Here is a 23,501-nt window from a genome sequence, read left to right as displayed (position 1 = left end):
GGTTTTAACAGCACAGCAATGCAGAAACTAGAAGGGCTTGAGGCTACTAGAAAGTTTAAACAAAAAAGCCAATGTGACAATATTTTACAGCAAGTCTTTTGAGCATACTTTGTTATTAGCTAGTCACAGAACAACCAAAATGCAAATGTTAAGAGTCAACTCTACATTTTGTTCAAGATGCTGGCAACATAACTTGCCTTTGAAAAGTATTTCTTTACAAGACATTCCAAGAAAATTTCATGTAAATATTTAATTTTGCCTGTCATCTTGGAGAAGAACATCACTTTCTGGGTCAACATATTGAGAGTATGATTCATATGAAAACAAGCATACACTTCACCTAATGGGTACCGACATTCCTCAGCTCTTTCTCAAACCAGACAACAATGAGCCAGAACTGTCCAACTCCCACTACAGAAAGGTTGTTTCAGGCTTTGGTGTGCTTTTGAAGATGTGCAGGTTAAGAGCTATGAAAGCTTCTATTAATAGCACTCTGTTAAGTCTGAAGTGCAAACTGTTACTTCAGTCTTGGATTTAACATCAAGAACAGTAGAAACCCAACAAATGAGAAGAAAAAAAGATATCACAAACAACAAGGACAGAGCTCAGTGAAAGACTTCCATTGCATACCTTCACCTCACAGTCATTCCAGATATGAAAAATGCAGAAAGCGGGTTTTTTTTAAATACCCGTTACCACCACAAGAGGAAGCAGTCTGTATTGCCAGTATGCTGGCTGTGAGAGTATACCACAGCTATTGCTGTCACACTCAGCTCTCTTCCAATTCACTAAGATACTTAAGTCTCAGGAAGAGATTGTAAGCAAGTCAATCTGAGAAAGATTCATAAGGAGGGAAGGGACAAAGAGCATAACAACTCTGAAGATGAAGATAAAAATCAAACAGAAACCAAAACTCTACTGACATTTAGTACAACCAGGCTCAACCACTAAGTTTGGCAAGTAAAAGGCAAAAAAATTACTGTTCTGGAACGGGTAATACCTATCTGCCCTTTGGGCAAGGGCAGCTTTGCTCTAGCTTTAAAGCAAGCAAAGGTCAAGAGGGATATACTGCATATGCATAGTGATTGTATCAATAAATCAAGAAAATATAGAAACAATGAACCCTGACACAGATAAGCAAACTTACTAAGCAGCTCTTTTGTATTACCAAGAGCTCTGAAGGTCTGGTGTAGAATCAAACCTGCCGTTTTCATCCAGATGTTTAACATCACACATTACAGAAATAATACTGCTTTGCGCAGTACAGTCTTACAAGATCTCTTTGATTGAAATTACCCAGTTTTCTATTTTATTTTCAATTTCATCTTCTTTCAGAGGCAGTAGAGAGCGTTCAACACCTTTTTTAACACCAGGACAGACAGGCACCTTATGTACTTCTCACAAAAATGCCATCCATCCACTTCAGGGCTGGCAGAAGCAGGGGATGAAATTAATGCCCAAACTGCAAAAATAACTCTATTACATACAGTCGTTTGAACTGTAAAGGATGTGACAGAGGTATTTATGCTTCAGTTGTACTTTTATAACATTTGTAACGGGGCCTCAAATCAAAGTTATTAAATTCTATATCCAAGAAGTACTTGTTTTCAATTATTTAAATGCAGCCAAACTGATTAAGATAAGGTATTAAAAATTTCAGCTATAACCACCTCTACCTAGTAAACCTAGTGACTGAAGGAAGAACCTCTTCCCCTTGGAAAAACTCCAACATACTCTTGACTTGATAAAGCAAATCTAGACCTTTTTTATTATTTTTTTTAAACAATTTGCCAAGACTGGAATGAGAGATAAATAGAAGGCACAACAATTTTGCTTTTTTTTTATACAAATACAAACTAAACATGAAAAAAACTCCCTATTTCAATAAAAAATTTCACAAGTTCAGGAAAAGTGTTTTAAGAGTCAAGTTCTAGACATTTAAAACCTATCCCACAATCCAAAATTTTAAAGTGGTAAAACAGTAGTTCGAATTCCTTTCTGTGATCATGTATCAAAAGAAAAAAGATTCTACGGATACCCATTATTCCACTTTTACAGCGCCACAAAGAGAAAGGTGAATGTCAATTTTTCAAGTGGCAATATGTCCGGACCAGAGGATGTTTTTATGACCCTCAAGGAATAAATCAATAGTTTTGTTTTTCTGCCCTTGAAATACTTGCCAGGTACTATGTTTTCCTACAGGCTCTTGAACGCATGCACGTGAAATATTATTCCACTGACTGAAACGCACCCAAATTCAGTAGAAAGGGGGGAGAACAAAGAAAAAGAAAAAAAATAGACATTCCTTTAGGAAAAACCACTGGTACCAAAAAAATCCAGTCCGTAAGTTTGAGGTGAACAAGAAAACTCAGTTCTTTTCTTTTTAAAATCCACTTTTCCTAAAACGTTGTTCCACAAAGCTGGAATCTGGGACAAGGACTAGAAAAAAAAAATCACAAAACCATAACACAAACAAAAAGGGGCCAAAATAGTATCAAACGTAGCAGTCTATAACAGGCTAGGGCCACATTCCAAGATACCCAAGGCTGAAATTCACAAATCTGCAGGAAAAAGGGTTTGCGCCACCATGTCAACATCCGTGATGCATTCACTGGCGTTGCCCGATCCCCCTTCCAGCTCCAAATCCTGGCTTCTGGGACATTCCTCCACGTGGAGGCCCTCGAATCCCACCTCCCAGCCCCCCACGAGTGCCTCCAGGTCCACGTGGTCTGTTATCTCTGCGGTCACCCTCCCTGGCAGCTCGCGTTTTCTTCTCCTCCACGTTCAGGCGCACCTCTCCCCTGAACATGATGGGCTGCAACAAAAGCAGAAAAGGTACTTTCATTAATGACTCACCAGTAACTCTTCAATGTCAAGCAGATTTCTGCAACCTTGTCTCACATCCTCCTCCCCATGAAAGAAAATTGAAGTGGTTTATGATTGGTTACTAGAAAATGGTGATAGTCAAACTATGCATCCAGTCTTGTGGCTTTATTGGAGAAGATACAAAAAAAGATGCGAAAGTGACACTTGAAAAGCAATCTCAGGCTTAACACTGAGCATTCTGACATCTTTTAGACAAGGAACTGAATTATCAACAGTAACCTCCTTTCATTAATATGCAGCAATTCACAGTCTGCCACCATGCAGGGTCCCAGTTGATTTTTCTTATGGCATGAAGAATGTCAGATCCTCTCTCCCACCTTGCTATATAGGCCAATGAAGTCTTTTCACTTAGGTCGAGCTCAATTTTTCAGAATTGCAGTAACAAGTGGTCACTTGATTGGGAAACCTCACTGAAGCAAGAATAGAGAGGAGCAGGACTGCAACATCCCACAAACCCCACTGCAGACAAGAAGTTGAAGTCTGCAAGAATCCATGAACTACAGGAATTAGTACTCACTTGTTTCAAATTATTCCTGCAGTTGCATAACAAACAACATGAAAAATACAATCCATCACTGGCAGAGGCACAATGCTTTCCTCATCAAATGGAAAGATTAGCCATTCACTTCTACTGAACTGACTATAGAAGTAGAACTGATCTAAGGATGAAGAACATTGCCCTCCTCTAGCCATCAGCTGTGCTGGACAAAGATCAAAAAGCATCATGTTACAGCCTTATTACCGACTCCAGTGTAAACTCCTACATTTCACATCAGGCAGCAGACATCAGGTTTAGCTTCACTGGCTAACAGTCTACCAAAGCCTTTTAAACTTGTTTATAGCAAAGCTTATCCTGAAAAAAGTCCTACTGTTTCAGGATTTATGTTTGCTCAAAGCACCAGACCTGTCTGCAAAACAATTCACACAATGGATACTACAAACAGAATTTAGCACTGTTCAAAGCAGGGTAGAAGGTGTGTTAAACTGCTTTTATAGGACTTAAGTCTATATAAAAAAATCTAAAAAAAAAAAAAAAATCTTATTTCAGAAAGCCACACCCATCCATTATAACTTAGGCTTGCAGAGAAGATACTTTGAGCGCACAAACTATTACATATTCAAAGCCTAACCTGGAAGACAGCATTCACTCTCTTCTCCAGCTCCAGTTACACAGAGTGGCATAGTTGAACAAGTAAACAAAGGCCACAAATCCCTCAGCTGAGTGTGCCTTTGGTATTCCCTGGACATGAAGTCTGGCCCTCAGCTCCTACCTACCTCTCCTACTGCAAGAGAACTCAGGAGTGGACATTTCTAGTTTGTTCCAGCAAAAAACTCAAACATGCAAGTTTAAGTGACTGCTGAAGGTGTTCACATATTGCTTGCAGCTAAGAAATGGCTTAAAGGACCTGCTGTAACTGTACTACTTGTTCCCACACCAATTCAGGCCAAAGTCAACCAGATCTACTCAATCTACTTTTAGCACTGGTTTCAAATCACCTGGTTTAGACTTTACCCTAGACCACACTGGAACTGCTCAGCCTAGGATAGCAGGAAAGCACTTAAGGAAGCAACTCTCTATCAGCATTCCATCTTGAATCACCAGCTCCCTGCAAAAGAACTAGGGCTGCTGGACTTCATATGCACTAACTCATCAAGCATTGCTACAAATGCTGCTGGCTTCCCACAATTAAAGGTGTCTAGCCACACGAAATATCCCAAGCTCAGACCAAATCTCAAGGTTTAAAAATCTGCACCAAAGTTACCTTTCAATTTAAGAACAAATATACTGGCAATACTGCTGTACAGTAAGGAAGTAAAAGAAGAAACGATGTCCCTGTCTGGTGAAAAGCTAGTTTGTAAGCAAGCACACTGCACAGCTGTTATGGTGCATCCAGATTCATTGCCTACCACCACACTGTACAGTCATGGGGTGCACATTTTACATTTGCAGTCACTGCTAACAAGCAAGCAGGTACCACCTGCTTCTGTTAGCACAAATTCTTTTCAACCTGAACACTAGTATAGCTTCTTCCTTTCAACCTCTTTGACAAACAAGATTCTACTTATCCATAGGGTCAGACTCTCTCTGCCCTGCCTTCCTGAAAGCTATTTACCTGCTTCCTGTCTAGAGCTCAGCAACTTCCCATTGGAAAAAGGCTCTATAATGAATAAATCCATGTTCAGCTAAGTTGTTACTTCAATGACAAAAGACTCAATCTGTACAAATGCTGCACAAGTCTTGGCAATAGGAGGGAAAGACATCACACCTACTTTGAGATGCTCGAGAAAGGCCAAAGGGACCAAGTAGGATCTTTTATTGTTAGAGTAATCTGAAAAACATTGCCTGTTATTAACAGACCAAAAACCACTGACTAGCAGTTTATTTACCCTGCTGCTAAGGATCTTCTGAACTGGTTCAGGATCATCAAACACCACAAACCCAAAATTGGGGAGCTTTCCACCACTGTTGATGCGGAGTTCAACAACATTGCCATAGCCTGCAAGAGAAAAGCCAAGTTCTTGGGTCATACATTAGAATGCTCTGTTGACCACGCTTATGGCTGCAACCCCCAAACCCTGAGAGTACAGCAAAGTAACTAACTTACTTTGGAAAAAGTCTTTAAGTTCAGTTTTATCCACATCGTGGGGAAGGTTCCCAACAAACAGCTGATGACTGTCTGGGTATCTCACAATTCGTCTCGTTTCCACATCGCCTTGTTCACCCTCACGAACTTGAACAGAAAAGTAAGACTTGTTTGAGAAAAGCCAGTCCCCGCAACAAACAAAAAAAAAAACAAAAACCAAGCCATGGTCAGAATCAGCACCTTATAAAAGAAGCAGAATACACACTATATTTATCCATTCATATATAAAGGTAAGCATTCTACACTAGCAAGTTTGTAACTGTTTGGTTTTTATCACCTGACTGAAGCCAAACACTTGAGTAGAAACCTAGATACCTCAATAGAATGCTAGTAAAATTCAGCTCTAAAGCTTGCCAGACATTCAGACCAAGATCATCTAAAATAACCATATCCACAAAAGTAGGAATCATTCACTTACTGACAAAATTAATTAGATTTTAAAAGTTTTAATCATCATATTGCTTCCCCAAAACCATCAAACAGGGGAAACACTTTATTCTTTGTAGCTTCTCTTACTTGGTCTAGGACCCCTCTGTGGTGGGATGCTTGTTCGCTGCTCCCTCACTCGCTGATCCCTCTGCGGTCTCTGAGGTGGAGTCTGAGATTCAGGCTTTGCCTCAGGGCGAGGCTGTAGAAGTTAAAAAACAAAAAGGACTTGACAGGAAAGAATCAGACATAACAGCAGGGCTCTGCTTTTAAGAGCTCACTATGAAGTTGTTGATAAAATAAATTGAAAATACAGTAAAAAAATCATAGTTCTTTCCACCTGTGACTAAAATGCATGTTAGCTCATGTTGGCTTATATGCTAAAAAGCAAACATGTCACTTGACTAAGTTAGCATTTCAAAGTCACCCCATGCACAGTTATATACAATAAAGTGTCTGCCCAAAGGGCAGCAGCAGTTATGCAGATAGACTGTATTACATAAATGCATTCATGACAAAACCTCATTCGTGAATAGGCAGTGGAAAAAGAAAAGTTGCATCTTTCCTTAAGAGGGTGCAATGGCAGATACATCCAGCACTTGCATGAACATTCCCTCGTTCTTCTCCATGATAAACAATTTTTTCTCAAGCCATGGAATAATATTTTTATGAAGTCTACCAGGAAAAATTGAATTTTAAAGTCTTTGGAGTCTCTGAGAATTCAGATTATAACCAAGTAGATTTCACTATATTTTTTCCCCACCTCAGTTTACTGTCAGCCAGTTTAGCACTTAAACTTCTCTAGGTGCTGGATTCCTACCTGCGAGACCGGTACTTTAACAACATGAGGTGGTATTCCTGACACTGGAACAGCTCCACTGGGAGGGAGGTTCTTACTGGTTACTGATGCCCAGGAAAATGTCTAAGAAGAAAAAAAAAAAAGGCAAAGAGAGATAAGATTGTAACTCAATTCCAGACGCTTTTATCCTTCTGAAATATATTCCTGATAGCACAGCTAACAGACACAGGATAACAGCAATAAATTTTAATCTGTCCTTGAAATTCGGGATCCTGCTGCTAACAGTTTCCCCATAAATCATTTACATTCAAAAGACTTAGTGTAATGACAATGCAGTCACACTTCCAACCTATTTCTAAATTCTACATAGAGTTGAAATAGGACACAGCAGTAGCCTAAGACCAAGTATCACATCAAGGTTAACCAAAGTATTGCTTTCCTGAGTACCCATTTGTCCACTTTTGCCTCTCAAGACTGAAGAGTGACAAAAATCCCCAGGCAGAAATAAAGTCACATTTCTCCCATTTTTCTGATTCAGCACATTGGTTTCAGTCTGTTCAGAATTTCAGAAGCTCTGTTTACAAACAGAGAATCTGAGCCTCTCACTGCTGCCACAGTTCCTATACCTACAAATTATATAAAGCCCTACCTTAGTTCCTGGTATTTTAACCAACTAGCTACTAGCTAGAATTTCAACTACCTGTTATTGTATAGGAACAAATAGGAAGGAGGCAACTGGTCATGAGAAGAGTAGTTTGGGCAGGGAATTATAGAGCATTTAAACACTTCTAATTCCAGGTATTTCTCCTCTTGCCAGAGAGAGGATGGTGCTCTGTAAAACAGAAGAGTCAAACATACTGTGATGAAACTACCACATCACAGAAAAGAGCCATCCACTGTCATTACCCTGGAGTCCTCTTGCACTGCAGGAGCTGGATCAGCAGGAGCTGGAGAAGGACTCTTTTCCACAGTCTCTTCTGGAGCCGACTCCTCTAATACTGGCTCAGATTTTTCTTCATGCACCTCTGGTTCAGGTTCCTGTTCAGGCTCTGGCTCTGGCTCAGGCTCCGCCTCTGCAGCCGTCTCTTCCAGGTGTTCCTCAATGTCATTGCTATCATACAGCACCACAAAAAAATCAAGAAAAAGAGGTGGTGTTGTATTTGATTCTATTACTGGGTACTAAGTAAGGCTACTTGTCCAATACAGAAGTGAGGCATATTGCATTTGTGAGGAAGAACAAGGCTAATCTGTCTAAATAAGGCCACATTGCACAGGGATGCAAGTTTCGCATTGTTACACTACAGAGCAGAAAAAGCATTACATCTACTAAAAATCCAGAGTCTCTGCATTCAGCCTAATAACACTTTGGTTTCAGCTGCCCAATAAACAGAAATCTTTTGACCGTCAAAGAGGAAAATCATGAGCAGCAATAAATTCATTTGACCTGTTCTACAAGCAGTCTGTATTACACAATATCTGACTTCATCTAATAAGATATTATTACCTGACAGCCTGCTCATAATAAGCACTGGTATCATCAGGAACAGCCTCAGGTGTCTGCTGTCTTTCCTCAGGTTCCTCCCCTTCCTCCTCTGATTCTAAACAAAGTTAGAAAAGGAGAAAATACACCACACACATCTTTAGTACTTGGTTCAAACACAAGGCATCTTCCACAACATGCAGGTGAAGTCTCTGCTAAAGACCACACGGGAAGCACTACCAAGATGTGACATGGAACAGACATTTCCTTATACTTTTGCTATCACTTCAGTTACTCAGTTTTGACCAAGGTCAAACATATTCCAAATACTTCAGAGAAGCAGATTTATAGCCTACAAATCTGACTGCAACTGCTAAAGTAAGTCTCACAGTTCTTTTAATAGAAACAGAATATGCCAGAAAAAAAACAATCACCTGCATGTCACAACTCCTTGCTGGAGAGCAAGGAAACTACAGGCAAGGAAAAAAATCTAGAACACGAAGCTTAATGCTGATCTGCCTTCTCCAGCAAGATTTCCTCTGATCTGAGAATGGAGTGTTGATATAGACCCAGAAACAAATACCAGTAGAACCATCCAAAAATTCCTGCTTCTTACCCTCTGGAGGCTCGGTGTCAGAGTCACCAAAAACCTCATCTTGGTAGCGGAAGATATCATTGTGGACATAAAACTTGTTTGCAACAGAACCCTGGAAGCAAATCAAAGGGAAGAACTGATTCAATTACACCAATTGCAGTAATGTAAAAACTGAAATAAGGAGAAAACAAGAACAGCTTGAGCAAATCATCCTTCCCATATAAGATTAATCCAAACTTGCCTCCTTCAAGAAAACATGTGTTTTTCAGGGGGTGGCAGAAGATGGATTTCTGAATACTAGTATGCTAATAGGTTTTGTGGACCTAAATCTGAATTTGCCAATACAGAATTTACATAAATGGCTCTAATTTACATAACTGTACTTTAGAAATACAGTGCCTAGCATTGATTTTCTGCCAAGTAGGAGCATACTCCTCAGTATGCAAGCCAAGTATGCATGGAACAATGCATGGAAAATGGAAAAAATCGTATTAGCGCTTTTAATTCCAATAGCTCACAACACTGAGAAAGTAGGAGTGAGAACTTTCTGGGATCTAAAGTATCAATTCTTAGCTCCAAGTCAAATTGAAAAATAAAGTTATCTTGCAATACTCCTTTTTCACTATTATTTTCAATTATGTGAACGGTTTTGTTCAAAAAAGGTGTCTATTTAAAAAGCCACCTCAAATGCTAAGCCAGCGCTTTATACACCAAGAAAGTCTGGAACCCATGTCTGCAAACAACAGGAAGCATTTTCTTCTCTCTACTACATCTTTTCAGTAAGAGGACCAGTTGCTAGGAGGGCAAATTAAAGATAAAATAACTTTAAAATGCTTAAGAAAAAAATATGCATTACACATACCTAGTAGCCAAAAGTTAGGATATTTACAACTGTAATTATGATATCCAAGGTTAATGTATGACCATACAGAAGTAGTGTAATTTCTTAAGGAATTTGCAGAACATTACTGCTGAATTTTGTAGCAAGCCACCTTCCCAGTCTAACCCTTCATATTCCGACACTGAACCAGAGAGGCCTCATTAATCCTGACATGATATTAGAAACACTGTAACACTAGCACTCAATACAGCATACCTCAGGGGCAAGTACAAATGTTTGCATGAATCTGCGCACAGGCTGCATGTTATTGGAGAGCTCTCCCATCACCTGGACTACAACACCATCGTTGAGAGTAGCATGGGCATCCACATGACGAATCTTTGTGTGGCAATCCTTGAAGTTTAATGACAGCACCTTCTTGTGGATATCCTATGAAAGAATGGTACACAGGTTACACCACAGAAGCCATTTCTGCCAAGTTAGCAGCTTTCAAAGAAAGCAAAAACATAAAACTGTTTTATAATATATTCCCTAAGTCTAGGGAGAAAACTTGGCAGCATGATTTTTAAGTTTGCTTTGCAAGCAATTTTACATTATGAAGTTTAATACAGGAAGCATATCTTGCCTAACTATTGCTGTTTACAGTTAACAGTTTTCTCTCCCCATTTTTTACAGAAAGCACTGAATCACAGCTGGATATGTGTCTCTTCTCAACCACAAAGGTGACAAAAAAGAAGGAAAGAACAGTTAAGTTTTAAGTACTTACAGATTGCCCATAGACTGCGTCAGCTGGTTTTCCATTGGAATCCAAGCCACCATGGACATAGGAAGAGTTCTTTCCATAAAACCTGTTGAAAAGAAATATTTTAACACTAAGCTTTGTTATGCAAGAACATTGAGCCTCTACATTAGAGTACACTACGAATAATATACTCTCAAGCAAGTTTTCTGTCTGAATTATTGGAATACAGCCATACAATTCCATAATTCTGTTAGCAATTTGGGGTCGGGGCGGGGGGAATGCAAAGTTCTCCTGTGTAACCTGTAGCATTCAGATGTATCAGATACCCAAGCACTAACAGCCAAAACCAGTTTCATAGGAGCTAGATGATCCAATCCCATTCTCTCCTTTCTGTACAAGGTTCCTAAAGCAACATAGTACTCCGAACACCCAGGATGCTGAATGCTTCCCCTCAAGTTCTAGTTTAAGGCTTGCGCAAGGAGCAATGGTACTTTTATGTTCACCTACAGTAAAGAAAGTACTGCAGGTCAATCTTCCTTTTTATAACTGAGGGATTACAAGCTAAAATGTCATAAACATCATGGGACTGCATTCTGCCAGCAGATAAAGGACTAGAACTGAATTCCGTGGCTCATTGTAAACTTTCCTCTGACCCAGATGGACAAGGTCAGCTGTCCACCTAAGTGGAGAAATACTCTAAGTGTTCCTGAGATTGGAAGAAGGAAGGTTTCAGAAATTGTTTGTCTAGCTACTCCAAGCACAGCAAAACAAAGCCTATCTTCAAAAACGAGGTTAGTTCTAGCAATGTAGGATATCTGTCAAATCAAACAGGACCAATTTATTTAGATAACAGATTGTCATTTGCTGCATATTCATAATTTCTCTTATTTTCCTTTAAGAAAGAGCTGCTGGTATTGACTACTGAGACATACCAATATACAAGCACACACCATTTTCAACGTTCTTCCCCTAGTCAGGGGACAGTGTATCAAGACAAAACTACAAAAATGCTTAACTAAATAACATTTATCCAACTTTCATTTATATTGATTACAACTAAAAGTAGAAAGCAACGCATTTTGATTCACATTTTTTCTTCTTTTTTTGCTTGGAATACATGCCTAGCAGCATTTCAGTAACAACCAGAACACAGATATTTATATAATTCCTGTAATCATTATTATCTATGTTTTAACCCGGCTGATCAAAACTGAAAGCAAACTATACCCAGCATCTGTCTTGAGTAAATCAGATTAAGTGTCCAAGTTCAGCAAGCCAAGACCTGGTAATAAGCTTATTCACCAATTTTAACATAGAAATTAAGAAATTCACACGGAAAAATAGGTAATAAAGTGAAGCGGAGCTTTACCTGTGCAAGTAGTCAGGTGCTTGGTTCAGCAGAGTATAGTACTGCCTCACAAATTCCCGCCCGACCAGCAGGGGACTTGGCTTCTCCATCACCATTTCTTTGGTCAACTGAAAACTATGGAAAAATCAAAAGCTTCATAAAACATGAGCATTTCACATTGCTGCTCACACACTGATAGCATAAGCCACGTAATCACAGTGGAAAGCACGCACCAAAAACCATTAGCTGTTTTACCACAGTAAGCAGTTAAACCAACGTGTTTTCAGAGTCATCAGTCTTTGGTGCTGAGGAGAGGACTGCTGGGTACCAAACCAGTGGTGGGAGAGGCTGCACGGGCGAGGGAGATTACCTCATAACATGCCAGCATTTAATCATCCTACATACCCTCAGTAAAAAGCAGGTGGCAAGCAAGTATGATTCTTCAAGAGGATTTGCTAAGTGGCTAAGTCATTTACAGTTGATCCAAGTTCTACTTACCTCACTTGACTTCACAATCAGAATTAAAAGTCAGGTGTTCTAAGGCAAAGCCTGTACTGGTGTATTAGGGGCATTTTTAAAAGGTCAGAACAAGTCCAATCTATTTTTATCAACAGCGCAGCACTCCTTGCTTGTGAGTGACATGCGCTGTAGAGGAATATTGGATTATATTAAAATTACTGTGCTACAAACAAATGCATGCTGCCCTTCCCTTGTTTCCAAACTCAGCAAGTCACCTCTCCCTTAAACCCAGAAGACCAGTCAAATGAACAGCACCACCCATACCTAGGCCCAGGGACAAATTGATCTAGGCACCTTCTACTTAATTTCCATGGATCTGTAAGTTACAAAAAGAAAGTCTTTGCAGGTAGATTACACAATATATATATCTCCAGTCCACATCAGCCAAAACCAAAGCACATTCCTGTGTTTCCTGGCTTTCAAATACTCACGCACACTGTTCAAACTCATACAAAATAGGTTCAAACTGGTAGGGAAAAACACTGATACCAGACTATATTCTTGCTACCTAATACAGAAACAAAAGTAGATTTTCTGCGTCATGCTCAATTATACCAACAGGCAGCAGAATGGGTGCTTAGCGGACAGTTTTGCTATTGATCTATCAGACTATATGATAGCTAATCTTCCTGCAACTATTCAGGCCCTGTAGTGCTGACAGTGAAGAGCTAGCAAAAGTGCGATCTGCAATAAGTCAAGCAGATGTTAACCAAAAGGGCATTAAAAGACCACATGTAGCAGCCGAAAGAGCTTTCTGCCCATTACTGACCCCCAATCCCTTCCCCTACACAACACTTTCCCAAACACATGGTATGCAAATTCAATATGCACATACTTCAGGTGCAAATCGATACCAATACACTAACTTCAGCCCTCTAAAGAGCAATTCAGGAGTCATCATTTACTTATCTGCTTTTATTTAAGACTGCACAACTATAAATAGCTCCAAGAAGTGGCAGCATCAACTGAAAAAAGGAAGTCAAACTAAGTCCTCTAGCATAGACTAATCCAGATGAAGTCTGCAAAGTTCATGCCTAGGCAGTTAAAGACAAGCTTTCTCTTCTCACTATACATAACAGCGTCCTGTATCCTTGGTAAACAGAGTTGCCCACAGCTATCATCTGAACAAAGCAAGGGGGAAAGAAAAATAGACTGTCCCTCCCATATACTTGTACTGTGCCTTGTTCCAGTTCATCCAAGGATCTTGTTTGACACTTTCATTACATTCGCTGAATTTCGGAGAAGTAGTCTTTTAAATGATAAGAACTGACAACAGACTATAGCTTCAAAAGACAGAAATGACCTTCCAGGTTAGTGTTATTACTGTGACAGTTTCAAACGCACACTATATACGGGCCTGCAAAGGAAGTTACAGCCATACTGCTGGATGTATCAGGAATGCAAAACAGAAGCTTCAAACCCCAAAGAGAAGAACATACAAAAAAGACAACATAGAAGCTGGTATTTTGGATAAAGCTAAGTCCAAATCAACCTGGCAAACTCCTTGTATCTCAAACTGTGGTCTAACACCCAACATAGTGTAATCAAAAGACAAGGTAATGTTTAACCATACAGGCAGAACACACTGATAATATATTTGAGGATGTGATCATACCCAAACTCCCAGCAATAGCCAGCATGCACTACATCCAGCTTAGTTGGAGATATAGTACACAAATTCCTACCCTGGCAGGTATGCAGTTTAAGGTCCAAAACAGAAGATACAACTAGAATGCTATTAATATGACAACAAAAACTGCTATAGTTTTGCATACATTGATGTGTTTTGCTCTGCTTTTAACACAACCACACACACACACTTCTTTCACTTTGTAAGTTTAAAAATAAAATAAATGCAAAGTCTAACACATTCTATTTTTTAAATGCACTTTCTGTAAGTTTAAACACAGGGGAGAAAGATCTGACAGGGTCCAGAGAATGTGTATACTTGAGCACCCGCTCTTTCAGTAGGAAGCACGTGTATCGCCACCATACAGGGAAATAGTATTTACATGATCGCATGCAGAAAGGATAAGACCAAACATGACCTAGAATTGAAAAAGGCTTTTCTATACATTCAGAAGCTTTCAGTTGTGTGAGGATATTTTCAAGAGCTAACCATGCAGAAAGAAAGTGATACTCCATCTTTGGGTCTGGCCCACAGGAAGTGCTCAGATTCTGTAGACTGCTTTCATTTTAGGAAGTTCACAGTATCTGTGGTTTTGAAGACTTCAAATTGTAAGTGTAATGTATTACAGATACAGATGTCCAAGATCAAGCACAGTCTGAAGGGACAAAAACCTCAAAGATATGAACTTGTCTGCCTTCTGGTGCATGTTAAATTAGATCCCTGCAAAATATCATCAGACAATAAGAAAACACCACAGGTAAAGTAAGGTTAAATTGTGGGTACCACTGCTGATTTCCTGATTTAACTTTTTTTCATGTCAAGCACGTGTGAAGTTCTATCATTACAAGGGGTAGGAGGACCCTAAAGCAGTAAGAGTAGAAACAGCAGACAGACAAGACCTGCACTTTTAGACCCAGTCAGCTTAACTGACAAATCAAGACTTAATTGCTCCACACCACTTAAAAAACTTGCCTCTGTGCTGAGTTTACAGTTAGAAAGCGAGTCCTACCGTATCGCCCAAGATCACTGTTTGCAGTATGACGAGCTCTATATAAAAAAAGCATACACATGTCGCTTATTCACTCTTCCTTTTCTGTTTTTTTTTTGGCAGGGGGAGGGTGCAGAAGGAGCAAGGAGTGCATTTAATTTCTTTGCAAAGACTAGTTTCCCCTGGAATTCAAGCTTATTCCTATAGATGTCAATAGGCACGTTTTCTACTCAATTCTGTTAAGTGCTGAATTGGGCTTTTTTGAGAATTATTTTCAATTGCTTCTAGAATATGAATGTACGAAGCTTGACATCCTCACATAATGGTAAACTGTTACCTGTAGCACTCAAACAGCTCATTCACCAAAAGCTCTTTCAGATTTCTCCTCAGACAAAGAGTCCTCACCCGTATTAATCCACTAGCATGTCACCTTCAATGCTGTTCTGAGCTGTCCCAATGCTGTACTGAAGACATATTTAAAGGGGCTTGTGCTGATTATGTCTGTCATATCTACATACAAAAAAAAAAAAAAAAGACTTCCCTACTGCTAAGGGTGAAAAAAAACACCAAACAAAAAACTATCAGAACTAACTCTTAACATGGGAGAGGAATAGCAGCATGCCCAGTTCTTGTTAAGTGGATCTGAAAAGAAACGGGAAAAACCTTTACATGACCCAATCAGAGGACAACAATCTGTTTTTACTCCTGCTGCACCTGCTGCTACACTGCCAGTTGCCATCTGTTCTTGTTCTCCAGCCAACATAACCTGAATGATAGAAGCCAAGCATCTCCAGAGAGAATATTTGCTGCCTACTACTCATAAGCAATTTATTACTCCACTATTCCTTGACCCAACAATAACTGCAAATATTTTATACTGCATTTCTACTGCAGAGCATAATAGTATCAAATGCTTGAACTGTCACTACATTATTCCTGATAGAAGCTTACTCACACATTTTTGTGTCAATTGAGGTAATGAAGAAAGGGTGAAAACTGACAGGAAAAGCTGAAAATCACATGATTTAAGAGTCATTCATAAGCATGCATTCATGTTACTCCATATATGTAAAACAAATTCAGTAATTTAAATTATAACAAATGGACTAGAACAATTCTGCAACATAACTGAGCCCTTTCCTTAAGCCAAGAGACTTACAGGAAAACAAATACCTCCTTTACAGTGGTTATCACCTGGCTGGTGGAAAATTCCACCATCTGTTACAATGCTCCTACTTGGCAGAAAATCAATGCTAGGCACTGTATTTCTAAAGTACAGTTATGTAAATTAGAGCCATTTATGTAAATTCTGTATTGGCAAATTCAGATTTAGGTCCACAAAACCTATTAGCATACTAGTATTCAGAAATATAATAGACTCAAAGAACACCTAATAGCTAGCATTGGTCAGTATTTTCCCACCAAATTGCTACACAGTGAAAGTAAACTAACCATTGCTGTCTGAACTCAAAGCATTTTTATTTTTAAATCAGACAAGGAGTTTAGTCTGAATCTTTTTTTTTCTACTAGACTTCCTACACAACAAAATCTCTCCAATGTACATCACACAACATTCAGGCTCTCAGGACAACCAGTGACTGCAGAACCCACTTAGCCTGATGTAACAAGCCAGAGGACCAGACTCCATTGAAATAAAAGATGCAAGTCAGAAAATGCCAAACTTCACTTCCTAAAGTGTGTGGCAATTTTAAACATCTTCTGTCAAGAAAAATGTCAGTACCAACAGAAAAACAAGTTAAAATTTACATTGAAGCGTATTAAAAACAAACCGTGGCCTGTTTAGAATATTATACTTACGCCTTTGTTCTCCGTATTTTTGACTTGCATTTCAATACAAGAAACGGTCTCAAAAAATCCAAAGTTACTACAACACATTATAGTTCTGTTCAATTGGAATATTGCAGAGCAGACACAGGGCACAACCCTATAGCAGTTCACACTTTCTCTTTTGGCTATTCGCATGCTATAAGGTGACTCATTCGATACTACATTCCTGCCCATCTCTACAAGTAGGTAGAGTTTACAGAGTACCAAGGCAGTCATGTTGTCCCCCCATCCTTTTAATTACAGGTTTAACCAAGATATTTTCATAGAGCTGTTACACTGTTTCCAACAACCTAATCAGCTTCTATGAAATATAATTCAGTTCTTTCACTTCTACAACTTTACCTCTAACTATACAAAAGCAACTCTGACAGTACGATTGATGTGTTACCCAGATGAAGCTATTTTCCCTCGCTAAACCAGAATGTCTAACTTTTCATGCAACTCTACTCCCTCATTGTGATATCAATTCCTTAACATAAAAAGGCTTTTTGAAAACTTAAGACCCAGAGAAGCTCACATGGAAAAGAGGTGTCTGTATCTAAGCACATCACACTAAAAAGCTGGCAAACAGCAATTTTGCTAGACATTAAAGGTCTGGTCAATAGTTAATAGGATTGCGTAATTAAGTGTCATCTGGGATTTCTCCAAGTTGCTTAGCAACAGGTGAGCATGTTCAAAGCCACAAACCATTTATCTGTATGGAGTAACCAGCACTAGCAGCAGTTACTACTGCTGCGTAACTGCTGCTTTGGACAAGAAAAAGACAGCCAATACAAATAAAATCATGAAGAAAACTCCTAATATGCCTCCAATAGACACAATATAGATTAAAAGTTAAAACAACAAAAGCAAAGCAATTCCAGTTAATTCCAACTCCCCATACATTTTACATGACTCACATCTGCTAGTGCTGCTGACTAAGCAAAAAAAAAGAGAGAGAAGCTGGTACCTGTGTGAACTGTGATACAAAACATTAGAGTGAACAATGAAACACCAACAAGCTAAACTTGCATCACTAGACAAATTCCAGTGCCCATCTCAACTGGGGAGTTATATCATTACACCAGCTTGCTCTCAAGTAGGAAGAGTAATGCAAACCTTTTCAAGGAAATGCATAAAACACTAAGATACCAGATACACCAAGATGTGAGATACCCTTCTTATTTTAACACAGCCTTAACTATTTGAGGGGAACAAAAAAAACCACCCAAACAAACCACACCCAGTTGTTGACCCCAAGCCTAAATTATGAAGTGCTGAAAAAGCACCTCAAATAAGTGAGCAACCAAAGCCTCAAAACACTAATCTCCTTTAAAAAAATAGGTCTCATTACTTGCCTCCCACTGGATGCGTACGTAGACAATGTCACAGGGAACAGTGTCACAGCAATACAGCCTGTATTTTATACAGAAGCCATTACAGACAGTTGCCTGCCTGCATCCAGTTCAACTTTTTTGTATTTTGACAGATTCAGAGGGAAAGTATTCCGTCTGAAAGAAATTATCTTAAAGGTAGCACTATTTCACAGGAGCCATGACACTTGGAAGCCAGAGCCTGAAAACTAGTGATGGGATAACTTTTCCAATGAATAATGAAATATTTGGAGATCAAACTGGAACAAGTTGTGAAGTTACCAGCATTCAACTCTTGTTAGTATCTCCTGGAAACATTAAGGTAGTCTGTGAGATATATGTATACACTAGGAACTTCCAGGAGCAGGCACTTCCCAGCCGAGATCAGAGCAGTGTGAAGTGCTACACATATCATGCAGACAGAGCAGCCTTTATTAATAATCTTCAAAACCAACACCTAATAAAACATGGATCTGGATCCTCAAGCTTACGACAGCCATTTCTCCATGCACTACAGCAACTAGTGTCTACTGTATAACAACTGCATAACCTACAAAGACAGGCAGTACCTAAGTTCATAGGGTACTTGAGGTGTTACAAGGAGCTAGATCCTAAAAAAACAAACAACCATGCAGCAACCAGAACGCTGCATCCATGGCAATCAGCTTTCTCTGTGCTTAATTATCCTGGTGCTGCAGAAAGGTAGAGCAATACCTGAACCCCTTTGAGACATACTGATGAGGGACACTATAGAAAAGCTAGACATTACAGCAACATATGGATAAGAAAAATCAAATTAGAAGCTTAACTATTTTCTAATCAAAGTATCCAAGCAATCAATCCAAATTTAAATGCAAGAAAAACATTTTCATTGCAAGATTAAAAAGTAATTCAGAATTACATTCAACACTGCCCATGCTAGTACTGAAAAACCCCTCGGCTTGCCAGTGGCAGATGGGAAGCCTTACTCAGCAGCAACGCGCAGCCCTTTAAACACTATAAGAAGACAAATAAACAAACCATGAATTGCTACAGAAGAGCTGTCATTCTAGAAGTCAGCCTGTGTTTCTGCTAACAAACCAAAGTGTGATCCACAAGTTGATGGATATGATGGAGTCTGCCAGTTTGTAGACAAAATTCAGTGCTTTTTGTATTGCTCAGCTCTGCCAAGCAAGAGACAAACTGAAGATTTCTACTGCTATTATTCAAAATCTAAAAGAACAGTGACCATTTCAGAAAAATATCATTTCTAGAGCATTAGGCTCAAAAACAGAGAAACAAAATACAAAGAACGACTACCTAAAGCATAAGTTAAGATAGTTGAGACCATTATCTATACCTATACACTAAGGAATGTTCATCTGGGGAAGGAAAGAGATACTAGACATTATTCCTGCAGTTAGGAACATAAAGGTCCAAAGACAAACAGCAAATTAGGTCCTGTTTAAAAGGGGAGAAAAAAGAATGTAATGTAGAAGAATCTTAAAAAATTTGGTATTAAAGGTAAGTGATATCACAACAGTTTCTCACCAAGTTGTGTTTCTTGGTCAAAACACTTTGCCTTCCCTGAGTGCTGGGCGTATTTGGTGTGGGTTTGGCTTTTTTTTTTCCTTCTTCCTTTTTAAAGCTGTATCAACTGGCTTCCAATTTTCTACTTTGTATCACACAATCATCACTTCTATTCAGCAACACAAAAACTAGCAATACAAAGAGAAGGAGAATCTGAGTTCTCTCAAAACTCAAAAGCCTTGAGAATTCACAGAAATATTCCTACTTTTTTTTTTTAATAATACTAAATCAGATTGTCCTAAACAGGCTCTCTCCTACACCTGGGTGAAGGACTTTCTCATTTCTAACTGGACCTATTCCAACCTCATTTACCCTACAATTAGAAGTAGTGTTTTTCTGTAAAATTACATTTTAACCACACAAATTTCATCGTAAAGGGTGGTAGGATAGTGCTAGTCTGAACAGTTTGTTTACTCGGGGCTTTTTAAATGAAACATAACAGTCAGCTTTATGCCTATGCTGCTCTCCAGACTGCTTCATGATAAAGTAGCTACTTAGACCCTATGATTTTGCCATTAGAACAGGTTTTGTTTTGACATCCAAGAGCTGCTCCAACAACTCGATGAAGTTGGCAGCAGGTCCAGTCATCTTCTCTTAGGTCTGCAATTTTTCCATTTGGCTCCACTGCAGCTTCTTAAAGTAAAAAGCAAAAGTTACTCATAAGCAGTCAGAAAAGGCAGATTAGAACACCTAGCTACACAGACATTACAGTGAAATTCAAGCTCACTCCCACTTGAATTAAAATCACCAGGTTCTGCATGACAAGCAACAGATACCTGTAAAGAGAGTCAACCCTTTCACCTCTACCCATTTTAGCCACAGAAGACTCTTAACCTTCATATATCAACCAGATCCTAGCACTTAAGACTGAACCATCATGGCATTGTTACATTGTTAGACACTTAAAAACAAAACAGAAAGTCAGCCTAATAGCAACTGTAAGTTAAATGAGAAAACAGTACAGGGCAACGCAGAAGAAAACAAAAGATGGCCACCAGCATTTTAGAATGCAGTATTTCACATTTGCCTCAGCAAATAATCAGGTTCATAACAGATTATTTGTACATAACTGACAGCTCACAATCTTCTAACTCTGAAAGCTGTACTCCACCAGCTATGTCTTTCTGGAGGAGGTCCAGACTCAATATAGCAAAACTAGGACCTTAGACCAGTATAATATTCACTGCTTGCAAAGTTTTAGGGATTCTTTTAGAGTAGCTGAAGATCAGATTTCCGATTTTTTTTTTTTAATTACTCAGTGAGGTAGCTGAAGATTATCTAGTCTATTAGCAGTTTCAGCAAGAAGTTAGTAATTACTTCAACTCTGGAGATTTTATATAGGCACCTGTAAAAAAGCATCCAGTCTTCTAGACAAAACTATCACTTTCACCTTTGATTGGTTTCAAGCACAGCAGGTTACAGCCAGCATAACAACTAGCACCACCCTGCTAGAGCCCTGGTCTACTTTGATTTCCTCTTTGATTCTTCATTCATCACATTACTTATTCAGACAAAACCGTCCAGGTTCTAATAGTAAAAACTGGAATAATCAATTAAAACGTTTTCTAACTCAAACAGGCCATTTATGCTAATCTTATGAGTGCTCTCTCAACAGATACTACTGTTATGAACAGAAATATCAATATGTACTTAGAGTAACATCACCTTTGCTTTATTTTACTTTCATTAAAAAGCATTCTTCTGTATATGTTCGCCTTGTCATTTGCAAGGCAAAAAAGAAAACACAAGCTTTTTGAACCAACCAAGGAGCTTGCTGTTTCATCAGGTGCATAAAGATTTCATGTTTAAAATTAAGACATGCAAACTTAAAAGAGTATCATCAGTTGTGTTGAACTCTACTGATGCTGTTGTGCCAGCAGCAAAACGAACAGTAGAGCGGTGGTCTTATAATCACAGTACAAACAAGTCTTCTTGTATGTTTTTGTTGTTTCTTAAACTGCAAATGCAAAGCATCCCTACAGAAGATCCTGCGTTTACACTTGACCCACACAAAGGAAAGCTTGTCCACCAGGTCTTCTACCTTAACTTTGTTTTCTAGCCTTCAACTTAAGAAGTTCCGGCTTAAAAGAATACAGCCTAGCAAAAAAGGTAGTTGCCTAACTGACACAAGTCAAGAACTAGAGACCACTATTTATCATCTGATGCATACAAGGTTATTTTTTTAAAAAGATTTACATTTAAAAATAAGATACACATTGGCAAAGGTTCCAATGTTGATTCGATTTTTTTTTCTACCGATTTTGTACAATTACACTTTCTAGCATGTTTTAACACTGCCTTTTAAGCAAACTAGTCCCTGCTATCAAAAAGTTGGGAGATCTTCATCATAAAGATGCTCTGTGACTATTAGGATATAAGACCTTAAGCACATAAATACTTACAGCTAGCCTTCAATTTAGCTATATATTCCATCCATTAAGCTTTTTTTTTTTTTTTAAGCTAGACTCACAACTTCACAACATTAAGTATACTGACTGAAACACCCCAGGAAAAGGTGAGCTCATTTCACAGGATGTGAACATGCTACCACCGGTATCATGGAAGCATCACAGAACTATCTATTTAGAAAAATCATTAGGCTATTCTTTACAGAGGGGGAATACGAAAAGTGAAAACTTGGTCAAAGGGAAGATTTCAGAAAAGGTTTGAAATGCAGTTTTTTGTCTGTCAACTTCTGCACTCCTTTCTCTTTACGACACAATCTAAAAAGTCTTGTTAGCTAAAAACAAATCGGACACACACACACCCCCCACATTTGATTTATGGCACCTGGAAGCATTAGCCTTCAGAGCTTGATAGCAGTGTCCACATTTCCTAAACCTGTCACTCCTGGCTGTGAGAGCACAGGCTAGACAAAAATAGCACACACTGGAAACATGGCGGCTTGCTGCAAATGCTGCTTTCAACCAATTGTGAAAAGAAAAACCCACCATAATTTTCTTTGTAAAGAATACTTATTACATGCATGTAACCCTTAACATAAAAGGTCACCAAGTAAGCCTGCTGAGAATTAATAACACATCAGATCATCCAGATCAAGACTAAAATGTACCTGAAAGATGTATGGAAGCCTTTTCTCTGGTCTTCCTCCAGCAAGTATATCTAGGGCCTTGCAAGAGGCCATAAAGTCTTCATAAGAGCACTACTTTGCATTTAAACCTTGGCTTAATCTCGGATTCAGCCAAGGTCATGCGGTAAGTCACGGTAAGATACACGCTCTACTTCTGCTCGAATTATGACTCCCTTCATCTATAAAGTTAGAGCAAAGGAGACACCTACGATCTGATACATCTGACGACCTCACTATGTAAGCACCCAGGATTACTCCCTCAACCTCCGCCTACAACTATTGAAAGGGGCTATCTCAGCTACATGCCAGGCTTCGGGCCGCCTCATACCTAACCCCCGCCCCCCTCAAAAAAACAAAAAACAACAAAAAAAACCCCAAAACCAAAAAAACACACACACAAAAAAAACAAACCCCAGCGGATGAAAAAACACCAGAGCTGTAAAGCCGAGAACAAAGCTCGCAGCTCCACATCTCGACCCGCACAATGAAGGCCCGTGAACAGCCGATCCCACCTCCCCCCCCCGCGCGCAAATAACGCTCCCTTCTAAATAACTGCTAGCCGAGCAGCGCAGCGCTGTACCCCGGTCCCGCCTCGGAAATCTCCGAGGGCTCCGCGGGACCAGGACGTTCCTCCCGCCCGAGAGCCCCGCTCCACAGCCCCCACAGGGGGCTGCGAAAGCCCGGCCACGGGGTCGGACGGGAGGGCGCTCGCCACAAAGCGCCGCCGGGACCGGGCGGGCCT

General features: G+C 39.4%; 1 protein-coding gene across 3 annotated transcripts in view; it reads right to left on the bottom strand.

Annotated features, from left to right (window-relative positions):
* Positions 1-1,741: 1,741 nt before the first annotated feature.
* Positions 1,742-23,501, bottom strand: part of G3BP1 (GTPase activating protein (SH3 domain) binding protein 1) — a 23,214-nt gene continuing 1,454 nt past the window's right edge. For 2 of the 3 annotated variants that reach the window (XM_010578959.1, XM_010578958.1), the window contains exons 2-12: positions 11,784-11,897; positions 10,439-10,520; positions 9,928-10,101; positions 8,853-8,943; positions 8,261-8,354; positions 7,663-7,867; positions 6,778-6,879; positions 6,048-6,159; positions 5,493-5,618; positions 5,275-5,405; positions 1,742-2,815 (exon numbers count right to left, since the gene is read on the bottom strand). In XM_010578959.1, the coding sequence (XP_010577261.1) occupies positions 2,609-2,815; positions 5,275-5,405; positions 5,493-5,618; positions 6,048-6,159; positions 6,778-6,879; positions 7,663-7,867; positions 8,261-8,354; positions 8,853-8,943; positions 9,928-10,101; positions 10,439-10,520; positions 11,784-11,878 (1,419 nt within the window). In that variant the 5' untranslated portion in view covers positions 11,879-11,897 and the 3' untranslated portion in view covers positions 1,742-2,608. The remainder of the gene's footprint in view (positions 2,816-5,274; positions 5,406-5,492; positions 5,619-6,047; positions 6,160-6,777; positions 6,880-7,662; positions 7,868-8,260; positions 8,355-8,852; positions 8,944-9,927; positions 10,102-10,438; positions 10,521-11,783; positions 11,898-23,501) is intronic. The other variant, XM_010578960.1, reaches the window with a different exon arrangement.

The sequence above is a fragment of the Haliaeetus leucocephalus genome, unplaced genomic scaffold (genome assembly GCF_000737465.1).
Source record: "Haliaeetus leucocephalus isolate CR32 unplaced genomic scaffold, Haliaeetus_leucocephalus-4.0 Scaffold656, whole genome shotgun sequence".
Lineage (NCBI taxonomy): Eukaryota > Metazoa > Chordata > Aves > Accipitriformes > Accipitridae > Haliaeetus > Haliaeetus leucocephalus.
The sequence above is the reverse complement of the archived record's forward strand: the minus strand, read 5'-3'. Positions and strand labels throughout refer to the sequence as shown.